The sequence below is a fragment of the Papilio machaon genome, chromosome 19 (genome assembly GCF_912999745.1).
Source record: "Papilio machaon chromosome 19, ilPapMach1.1, whole genome shotgun sequence".
NCBI classification, from domain to species: Eukaryota; Metazoa; Arthropoda; class Insecta; order Lepidoptera; family Papilionidae; genus Papilio; species Papilio machaon.
Genome location: NC_060004.1, coordinates 1,853,041 through 1,865,099, shown reverse-complemented (window position 1 = coordinate 1,865,099; position 12,059 = coordinate 1,853,041). Strand labels below are relative to the sequence as shown.

The 12,059-nt window shown below is 30.9% G+C and overlaps 2 protein-coding genes across 2 annotated transcripts; both read right to left on the bottom strand.

The window, feature by feature from the left end:
• Positions 1–2,142: 2,142 nt before the first annotated feature.
• Positions 2,143–4,534, bottom strand: LOC106708260. The gene is made up of 5 exons (XM_014499740.2): positions 4,291–4,534; positions 4,052–4,137; positions 3,593–3,907; positions 2,853–2,971; positions 2,143–2,413 (listed from the first exon to the last, which is right to left on the bottom strand). Exons 1-5 carry the CDS (start codon positions 4,407–4,409, stop codon positions 2,270–2,272), a joined length of 783 nt encoding a protein of 260 aa, XP_014355226.2. The 5' UTR covers positions 4,410–4,534; the 3' UTR covers positions 2,143–2,269.
• Positions 4,535–7,069: 2,535 nt separating this feature from the next.
• On the bottom strand, positions 7,070–8,596 carry LOC123722086. Its single transcript, XM_045682588.1, has 4 exons — positions 8,535–8,596; positions 8,178–8,231; positions 7,444–7,579; positions 7,070–7,274 (listed from the first exon to the last, which is right to left on the bottom strand). Exons 1-4 carry the CDS (start codon positions 8,594–8,596, stop codon positions 7,134–7,136), a joined length of 393 nt encoding a protein of 130 aa, XP_045538544.1. The 3' UTR covers positions 7,070–7,133.
• Between the last annotated feature and the right edge of the window lie 3,463 nt (positions 8,597–12,059).

The window sequence follows — 12,059 nt, the reverse complement described above, 5'->3', positions numbered from 1 at the left end:
ACTCTTTCTTATAAAGGTTTCTCGTTTATCCAGGTTTGACTGTACTTATTACTGTTTGGCTTGTTTCTAGTATTATTGAAATTATGTATAGATCTTATAACAGTTCCCTTTTTGTTTCGAATCCACGTTGTATAAATAAAGATAGCAATTTGTTTTATCTGTGTGGTTAATTATGAATATGTTCTTGTAGATGTTTCTGCAGTGGGAACTCGATAATATTTGTGTTACATTGTAAAATAAACAGATTATTGACATTTTGACTTTTATCTTTTATGGTTTGGTTGGTAGAGGACTTGTTTTTTTTTTAATTTGGATTTTACTGAAACATTTAAAGAATCTGCTGAAATGAAAAAAAAAAAACAAATTTGAACAATCATTTTTATTATTTACAATAAATTTTACTTGTACTACATAATATGTAGAAATCTCACTTTGTTTGTACAAATGTTTCATTTTTCTAGAAACTCGAATAGAAAATTCAGATTTTTTTTTTAGAGAATGCTGAAATAGTTTCTGTTTCAGAAAGTTTCATTGCATATGGCGCAATATACACAAAAATATAACTAGTTAATATAATAATTTTGGTTTTGTAAGCTTTTTTCCAATTCGTGTTTTTATGATAAAAAAAATACAAAATTAAATTTTTTAACCTCAATAGAAAAATTGAAAAACTCACTAAATATTTTCTCAAAACATAATTACCAAAGAAAAAAAATTTATATATTTTTTTTTAAATAAAACAATATGATGACAACCAAAAAGAGTATTGTTAATGCATGAACACAGAATCTGGAAACTAATTTATTATAACTTCAAATTAGTGGATTTAAATCAACAATAATCATATTAACTTCTTCATGCTTCTAGAAATGTAATCAACACATGCAGTATACCTAATACATTTTGATACTTAACATTTAGAACAGAAAAAATGTACTTCTTGGTACTTTAAAATTTGGAATAGTAACAAAAAATATCAAATTCGTAATTAATAATTAACATGCATTTAAATAGCAATTTTAAATTCCAGTGTTGTTAAGCTTAAAAATTTTTAGGAACTTTGTAAGATTTACAATTACCCTCCAAATAGAAAATTTATCTGTGGTTTTCAATTTTGTTGTTCTATATTGTCTCTGTTTATTCAAAGAAACCTACATAAGATAACAGTGTGAATAAATTCAACGAGATTTATTCTAATAATTTTTATCAGGTACAAATAACAAATAGAAAAACTCAGCTTCGCAAATAAACTATAGAAATATATTTTTTTATCTTATAACATAAAGAAAAATTTAATATTTACACGGTCGACCTCTACCAACACCAATAGGTGTTTGTGAATTCATTTGAAAAACATTTTGTTGTAAATTTTGCAATCTACCTCGACCTCTTCCTATTTCTTGGGTCTCATTTTTATACGAACCAGCTAAAAACATATCATCAAAGGTTTTGATAAATGTTTTTTCTCTAGTTAATTCAGTACGGTGACAGGAGAAATCATAATCATGTGTCGGTTGCTCATCATAACTGCTCGCTTCGGTCACAGCTCTTGGAGAGAAGATGACAGGATCCCCTCCATATAAAGTTGGATTGGTTAAAGACAGACATGAACGAATACGCTGAAAGAGTTATAATGCATTTATAACGACTACCTCTTTGTAATATTTGACTATGGACGAAGGTAGTCAATTCTGTGTGCCTTTTTTAAGCCTTTTTCAAATCTTGTTTAAAAAAAAACGAAGTTAGAGGTCTAATTTATCTGGTCGTCACATTTGTGACAAGTTTCAGAACACTTAGTATCTTGAGAAAAAAAAAATCACTCACTCTTCGCTGGTTCTCCTCGTTGATCAGACTGCGCAGCAGGTTGGTGTGCGCCTGCACCGCCGCGCGCAGTTGCGCCGACGACAGACATGCCAGCGAGTTAGCGCTAACGTCTGCTTCATTTAACGCTGTACGAATATATACCAAATATTATAAAAAAAAGTTATTCCTTAACCAATATTTATTAAATGTTTTAACTACAACTAAATGAGCAATTTAAATCGATATATCTCGTATCGATTCACATTTCTTAATCTCTAAATACGTCACTCTGACAGCTGTCAAATTCTTGTCAGTTTGACAGATCAACAAGAACTGAAAGAGAAATCAAATATTTGTTAAGATGGTTATGGGCGATACGATCTGCACAGTTAGCACACCTAAAAGCCACTGCTTGGAAATTAAATTGAAGATAGGTATGTGATTACTATAAAAAAAATGTATGTAACTAACATTTGGGCAATGTCAGCTCGATCTCTGAGGAGTGTGGTGCGACATCCGCCCCTCGCACGAACTCACCCCAGCTATCAACTGAATTGTCACTGGTTTGTATCTCACAATTGTCTGCCTCCACTGCACCGTACGAATATAACTGAAAATTTTCACCAGTATTGTTGTTATTCTGTGAATTTGGATTACCGAAACAATTGTACATAAACATATTATATCTTTTCTTAATTTCTTTCATCCATTTTAATCTAAGACAGTGGTGACCAACTGCTCGATCGCAACTATAAAATACAACAAAAAAAAAAACATTCAATATGAGTACAATTTTCACTTATTCAAAAGAAAATTGCAATGTTAGTTGATGGTAGTAAATCTAAATATATAAAAGAAAGTCGTGTTAGTTACACTATTTATAACTCAAGAACGGCTGAATCGATTTGACTGAAAATTGGTGGGCAGGTAGCTTAGAACCAGGAAACGGACATAGGATATTTTTTACCCCGTTTTCTATTTTTTATACCGCGCGGACGGAGTCGCGGGTAAAAGCTAGTGTTTTAATAATTAACAAAAATTATTTTTACATTAGACAGCCAGTGTAGATCATCAGTAGGTACCCAAAAGGGATCTTCTCTCTGTTGCCAGTCGAGTGTGTTTGCTGCATTGTCTCCACAGTCTAAACCATTGTTAACTTGTGTCGGATCTGGTCAGAACAAGTAGACAAATATGAAGTTAGAAATTTTTGTCTTTGCCTTACTTATAGCACTAATATGATATTCATTTTAAATTTATAGGTGTTGTACCTATCATTGAGATGTACTAACTACTACAAATACACTTGAACCTGATTAAGCTAGAAACTTCTACAAGCAAGAGACATTGCCCAGTCCCATTAGACTACTTTCTTTAGCAAGAATTCCCAGTTAAGGAGATACTTCTATAAGCAAGAGAAATATCACAGACCCTAGAACTCTTGTTTATCCAGGTTCCAATTTATTCACAAAAAACTACTTATTAAGTTTAGAATTGAGTCCTAGGTGTCATATTTTATCCTACATTGATATTAAAAAGTAAGCAATAAAAAATGTTAGATTTAACTGATATCACACATTACAGTACAATTATTATCTATATATATAAAAGAAAGTCGTGTTAGTTACACTATTTATAACTCAAGAACGGCTGAATCAATTTGACTGAAAATTGGTGGGCAGGTAGCTTAGAACCAGGAAACGGACAAAGGATAATTTTTACCCCGTTTTCTATTTTTTATACCTCGCGGACAGAGTCGCGGGTAAAAGCTAGTTTAGTTACTTATAATTACCGTTAGGATAATATTGTGTAAATTCAGGTACAATTCTCCAATTTCCATTATGATCCTGCCAATATTTGTCATCTTCCAGATATCTATAATTATTTGAATAGTTTTGTACATCTTCTGTTTGCTGATCTAAATAGTTCTGTACAATTTCCATTCGCCCATCCAAAGATGATATATCTGGTAATTCTACCAATTCAACTGTATTATCTTTTATTTGCTTAATTTCTTGAAATTCCGTAACTGAATTAGAGACAAAGTTGGTGTCTTCAATATCCTTTGATATATTTACTTGTTGATTATTAGTAGTTGCATTGCTGTCTATAAAAATATCAATTATTTAATATAAATTTAACTATTTGGTGGCAAAAATATGAAAAGGTAGGAAAAAACAAGACAACATTAAAAATAGTAAAGCATGTAAACAATTACTCTTTCAATAAATAAGCAAAAGTGTACACTAACCAGGTTCCGTATCAAGAAATGCATTATTTAGCTGAGAAAATTCTACTTTAGGTTCATCCACATCATAAGTCTGGTTCAAGAGCTTCCTACAAAACCATAGTTTTATTTAAACATGAACGTTAGAGGTGATTACAAACATGTAAATTTATTTCTTGTCTATTGCAATGTCAGCAGAAAAAAACAACAATTTTAACATAGGAGCTCGACTCCTAATTGCGTTCAGAAATAATTATACTTACTTGAGGTTTGAGATTTTATCACGCTTATGTTTCTTCGCATCCGATAGTTTCCAGTTTTTCTTCTTCTTATAAAACTCTAACCGATATATAGCAATTAAGTCTGGTTTCGGCGACTCCATATCTCATGTAAATGAAAATGTATACGAAACTGTTATTATAGGCAAATTTAGTTATAATCAATACAATAAATTTATAGCTTTATTCTCTTGACATTACAAATTGTTCTTTTTTCTATAAATTTGTAAATTGGCGGTAGCTGTCAAAACAATACAATTTTAAAACTGAGATGCGAAAAATTACCATAGACACAATCACTTTTGTTTCTATCATAGAGTAAATCTAGTAAAACACTATAACGTAGAATAGAACCAATTTTTTTTTAATTTCAATATTAGGAATGTTAAACAACTCGTATAGTTAAAAAGTAATAATAAAAATATTTGAAGAGCTCATTTAATCTATTTTCAAAGTAAAATTCAGTTTTAAAAGCCTAGATTTGACAGGATTAAAATTCAGGGAATTCTGAAAAGATGCTTTCAAATCTGTTTCAATTTCAACCAATCAACCAACTTATTTAATTGACGATCACTCACTAGCTCTGTGAAGGTGAGATTATTTTTTGCATTATTTACTATTTTGCGTAGTGAGTATTTTAAAGCTTGAGCTTTAATATCTGTAAAATAAAACAAACAATAAAAATGACACATTTTATTCTAAATACAATATAAACACGTTTGTTGGATATCTTAAGTACTCATGAAAACTATTAAAGTTGAGTTTCTTTACTGTTTTACACTTAAATACCAGCTGATATTTCATTATAGCCAAGGATAAAGTCGCACTAAAACTTTGTTTTTCCTTTCATTTTAAAGATATAATTTTTCATTTATACAATTCAAATTTATTTAATCTTGAGGTTTAGATGCATGCCATGTATGGAATTTGACATTTCTCTGTATACTAATGGCGTTCATTTAGAATGGGATATACATTTGCTTATCATTATAGCTGGTTTGTAACTTAATATTTAACACTAAAATGGTGGAATGCAATTGCAAATTGTGTATAATATAAAAAGTTTACAACTATTCAGGTGCACGAAAATACATTATATTTTTTTCAAATTTTTTATGAACATTGTAGTTTATGATAACATCGAAGCTTTTAAATATAATATAATAAATGTTATCTTTACTGATTTTTTAAATTTATTGATAAGTCATGTAAGTGCTAACATTATTTCATTACTAAAATATAGACGTTTAAATCCGGTAAAAGTAAACGTATGTTTTACATAAAAATCATCTTTACGCACATGACTGAACTAAAAATAACTAGAACTAAAACTATGTAAGAAAATCATAAGCACCCAAAACTAAAAAAACTTAGTTAACATAATTAAATTTTAATTTCTAAATTAAAAGGACGGATACATTTACTGTATTCAAACTCTAAATTGAGCCATTTTTTAACGTTTAGGTTTTATACGACGAGATATGACAGCTACGAATATAAAATATTTGTATTGAACATTATCTTCAGACAAATATAATGAAAAATAAAAGTGATGGAGCGTTTTTAGTAGCTGTTAGACTTCAAGACTCAATAAGAAATTCGATTTTTTTAATAATAATTTAAAATACATAAAAATCATTTTCTGAAATGACAATAAAACGTAACATTTTGTACCTTAACTGGATAAACAGTGTAAATATGGGATTCTTTAAAAATAAAGCCTCCACAATTATTAACCCTGATTTGTACTTAAATCTAACAAAACATTGTAACATTTATTCAAGAAATTAAAACACACAATTCGTAATCATTCCATCAACGTAAAAGTTTATATTTAAGTAAGACAAAAAAATAAATATTTAATTACGAGTAATTTCAGGGCATTGACAGTGAAATGTCAGCTTTGACAGTGAAATGGCAGCTTTGACACTTGGCAAATTATAATATACTATATTGGTATTTCTCTTTAGTCGAAGTGAATCATTCCTGATACATATTCCCTAATAAAAGTGTTTCGACAGTCGAAAACGACAGTAATATGAGAATTGGAAGTGTCTTTGCCGAAAAACAAAAAAAAAATGTATAAAATATACGCAATACAAGACGTGCGCTTGTGAAAGGTAATTTGCATTGATGTTTGGATTTTTAGTGTTGTGATTATTTGAAATAATTGTCATAAAATATATCGATAGATTTTTAAATAAGTTCATTATGAATACAGATATACCGATTTAAATAATTGTCATTATAGTTATTTCGTGGATTTAAGCATCGAATAATAATTTTGTGCAGTTTATTTCCGTGTCACATAAATTACTTACAATCTAAAACTAACAAAATACTACAAATATAATATCAATTCAAAAGCACACGACAACACATTTATAGGAATATATGAGATTACTTCTCACTTAACATATTAAATATAAAAATTTTGATTTAATATATTTAAAAAAGCATTCGAAATGTCGATAAAATATCTTTTTTTTTTAATTTTTATGAGTTTTATATACATATACGTATAAGCTCATAAAATAGTAATTACACAAAATCTTAAACATTAAAAAAAACAATAAAATATACTCTCAAATAAATATTTTACTTTCGGTGGAATTTTTATTACGAATGTTTTGTGATGAAATTATATACAGTTTATTAGGTATATAATTTTCTAAAACTGTTTTAAACTTAAGCTAATAAAAAATAACGTTTATGACAGTTTGTCAAAATTTGTTTCTGAACGGAAGAAAATCTTCATTTCAACTTCTATTTTTGAATTTGTACCCTATGGTTTTCTTAAGGGAAGTAGAAGTTTAACGTGAGTAGGTTTATTCTTTAGTCTCCTGCTGGTTCTTATCGGTGTAGACGATTTCAGCGTACTCAGTGGAGGGAGGTGGCGGCTTCTCGGCGGTCTGCTCGCCAAGCTGCAGTTCAGCGTACACTACGCCTTTCTTCTCCTCAGACAAGATCTGTGAATACAATCAGAACTTTATTTAGGTGCCAACTGTGATTAATGCCTTTCGTTGTATTTGCGTGGTTTACTTTATGTAGCTGATGGATAGTTAGTTATATAAGGTTTATTCCCTATCCCTTAATTAGTCTTTTCCTTCTCATTCCCGTCCCTTCCTTTGTTTTTACCTTATCATCAGTGTCAGTGGTTGGTTCGGTGGCTTGCACGCGGTCTCTAGCGCGGGGCAGAGCGGCGCGCATGCGAGCTCCCAGCGCACTCAGACGCGAGCGCTCGCGGCCACCCACCGCGCTCTCCGTGTCGCTACTGACCACATCACACGTGTTTATATCATCAATATATTTATATATATACGTATACGTCAAAGTATACTTTTTAAAAAAATAGACAAAGGCCACTCACTTAGTCCTAATTTATATTAGCTCTACAAACCAATTCAGTACTAAGCCATAGTTAATAATTACTTAATGCAACAATAGCTGACATGTACAAAATATTTAATAAAAGAATTGAGGTAATATTTCTATTTATGCGTATTTCAGTAGCAGAAACTTAAAGTAATTTTCGTCAGCATTGCCAGAATTAATGTACGAGTTATGAGAATATGCTAATATATATATACTCCATGTAAATACATGTAATGTTAGTAGTAAAAATAGTTAGTATAAATATAAATAACCTAACAACATTTTTCATTTTACTAGTAACTAATATCAAGCACCAAGCATATAATTGTATTCGTAATGGCACTATTGGCGTATAACTCTTAATATAGGATCTTAAACGACTTTTTTATCAATTTTAATTTAACAGCAAATTCAAAATATGCTTGTAATTTTTTCGTTACTTTATAATCTATGCTCACGCCAATAGCGCCCCCTAGTTTGAGTAGGTTTAAACATACGTTCTAGAAGGTAGCGCCATCCCACGCTCTAAAAGCACATCCCCAGCCGGCGTCCTTACAGAAAGAGATACTTATTTACAGATTTATTCTTATATAAAAAAGCAAATATAGTAACCCGAGTTCTTACTTATGTTACACAAATATTAACATTACTTTGACACATAACCTAAAAATTAATGTTGTTATAAAAATACAGATTTTAGAAACTAGGTCTAGAAAATATCAAGTTCTATCTTACATTCTGCTTAGATGATGTGTCAAAATATTTTTTTTAGGAACTAGGGAATAGAAAAGTTAACACCAATATCTGTTATCGTTCAAAAACATTTTGAGAATTAAACAAATTGATATACTCACGATTCACCAGAGCTTTTGGTGTGGTCACGCACGCCGTTTCTTCCTGTAAAAAAGTTCGTCATCACTTTACAAAATTTACTATTAGGGCCACTGTCCACGGAGGCGTAGCTTCATAGACGCGTATTCGTCATTATACGCTTGGGGTACGCTTGCTTGCAGCTTACATACAAAACAATGTAACTCTGTCGACGGAGCGGCAGCGTCGCGCTCGCGTCGCTGCACGCAAGCTTCATGACGCCTGCCGTACTGGCTGTCGTACGCCTGGGCGTACAAGGAGTGAACGCACGTGATTTTTATTGTAAAAAATGGCGGGAACGGCTGCCAAATTTGTTCAGATCATAGAAAAATATCCGTGTTTGTATAACACTAATCTTGCTGAATATGCTAGAAAAGATTTAACTGAAAAGGCTTGGAGTGAGGTGGCGAAAGAAATCTACAGTTGATATTTCTTTCTATATTGGATGGGTCCAATAAAATCGTCTTTTTCGTCGACTTCAAATGTAGAGATAAGCCAAAATAACGTCTTCGTCGTCCGTCTGCACTCTCACAAATGATTGACAATGTACGCTTGCAATACGCTTCGTGGATAGAGATCAGTACGCTGGGCTGCTTAAGCTGCACGGCGTATTTTGAAGCGTCTATGCAGCTACGCCTCCGTGGACAGTGGGCCTTAGTTTCAAAAAAATTAAAAACAATTTAACTTAAAGTTTCAATCAATTATTTTTTTTAATTCTGCATTGTATCGGTTTGTTTAAAACTAGCTACTAAAACTAAAATATTTTATGTATTTGTCTGCAGCAATATCTTGTTACATAATCATACCTTAAAAAAGATACAATTTTTATACCTAAAGTCTTTAGCGACACTCGAAGCAGGAGGTTGGCCGATTTCACTGAATTTTTGAAAGAGGTTTACGAGAAAAAAGTATCAGAATCTGTGGTTTAATGGAATTGTCTATACATTTCCTTATAGTCCAGCATGGTGACAGTTATAAATGATGCCTCGTCGTTGTACCGTGACTTCCGCTTTGGCGGGTGTAAAATGGATCCGCGGCGAACCTGAATTGATTTACCTTACCTTTGTGCTATTCTTTGGAATTTAAATAATGTAACGAAGTTAATGTTGCGACACTTCTTTTTTATAATAAATCGTCTTCTATAAAGTTAAGTTCTTTTTCTATAATTATTTAAATAAACAGTTGAAATAAAAACCAAACTATAATTTTGTGACCATAACACACGTGTTCAAGGCATTAGGATAGACATCTTTTGTTATCTAGCTATATGACAAAAATGTCTAATGTATGTCTTGTATTGTTTATAATGAACATATCGATGGCTCCTACATATAACGGCTAATGTACACTTTGACAGCTTTTCAGGAGAGTTTCTCAAAGTTTCAACCATATAAGAGAAGAAGCCGCATAGGCCCTTTTACTTCAGCAAAAAACACGTTTACACATGTAAATGTGTATTTGTGTTTAGTGCACGTAGTAACTATACTAAGACGTAGCTTTCAACATAAAAAAGTAAAAATCATCAATTTTTTACTTTGGCCTTATACATAGGACCCATCTATTTATTAATATGTAGTACATATAGTACTAGGATTAAGTTCTATTTTTATGTGATTACTAGCTGTGCCCGCGACTTCGTCCGCTTGAAATACTGTTTTCGTTAAGCATTTTTTTTAAGGATTATTATTTTACTTGACTGACGTGCTATGCGTTGATGTATGGATGTAGACATAGAGATAGGTGTGCCACGACCGCACCAAATGTAGGTGTTTGGTCTGTACCTATCCCTCTGGGTCACGGGCGTGAATTTAGTTGTTGTTGTTGAGGTATTTTATTTAAACTTATAAAAAATTACAACAAAACAAATGGAACTTACAAAATATTCATTTACTCTTACGCAAATTTTCATCCCCTATTCCCTTATTATATTGCAACATTAAGGATAAAACTTTCACAAACTTTAAATGACTTATTTATTAATATCAAATTAGCAGCCTAAAAAAAGTTATAAGCTTCTAACTGTAAAAATGATGATACGTACCATACAAATTTCCACCCCTACTTTTACCCCCTTATAAACCCTCTTTCACGATAAAAATTAATCTTTGTCCTTTCTCAGGTTCTAAGCTAAATATCAGTAAGTATAATAGTAAAACATATTAAACAAAACATTCATTAAAACCTCACATATTGCGAAACAAATTTTCATCCCCTATTGTTATTTAGCACCCTTACGGGTAAAATTTTTACATAAATCGAAATTCTTATTTATTTATATGAAATTAGCAGCATTAGAAAGAAATTTCAAGCTTCTTACTGTAAAAATTACGATACTTCCATACAAATTACCACCCCCACATTCAACCCCTTACAACCCTTTTTTCGCGTTAAAAAGTAGTCTTTGTTCTTTCTCGGGCTCTAAACTAAATATCAGTAAGGGTAACAGCAAAACATATTAAATAAAACATTCACCTAAACCTCACATATTCCCAAACAAATTTTCATCCCCTATTATTATTTAGCACCCTTCAGGGTAAAATTTTTACAAAAATTTAATTTCATATTTATTTATATAAAATTAGCAGCCTTAGACAGAAGTTTCATGCTTCTAACTGTAAAAATGACGATACTTCCATACAAATTACAACCCCCACTTTCAACCCCATACAACCCTGTTTTCGCGTTAAAAAGTAGCCTATGTTCTTTCTGAGGCTCTAGAATATCTGTGTACCAAATTTCATTTAAATCGGTTCAGTAAACAATAGTAGGCGACACTTCCATACAAACTTTCTCCCCCACTTTCAACCCCTTACAACCCCTTTTTCGCGTTAAAATATAGCCTATGTCCATCCTCAGGCTCTAGACTATCTGTGTACCAAATTTCGTTTAAATCGGTTCAGTAGTTTTGGCGTGAAAGCGAGACAGACAGACAGAGTTACTTTCGCATTTATAATATTAGTAAGGATAGTAAGGATTAGTTATTTGTTTGTTTAATTCTGTGCTTTTATATGTTTGTGTAATAATAAAAAAATATTGAAATCTCATATGTACTAATTTTTGAGGACGTTCATAAATGAAACAAAATATTATTTAATTAATAAATACGGTATATTCAATTATAATTCATTGTTATCAATTTAACGTTGAGATTTATAAACATTTATGCGAATTTTCCATCAATATTTGAACTAATTATTCAATAAGATTGGCATAAAATCTTCAAATATATTTTTTTATATCTGGTATTGTTAGATATAATATCGTACGATATGAAATTGCCTAATGCATAGCTTTGATTTAATAAGCTCTTTATATAAACGACAGCAAATTAATCAGTTTACGATTTTTTAACGAATTTCATAATAGTAACCCGTCATATTGAAAAATTGAATGAACACAGATAAAAAATAATCATTCCGCCAATCAAAGTAGATGAGTAAAAATTGGAAAAGTATAAAAATAATAATTTTATTAAGAAATAAAAAAAATAATGGATTAATTGAATTATA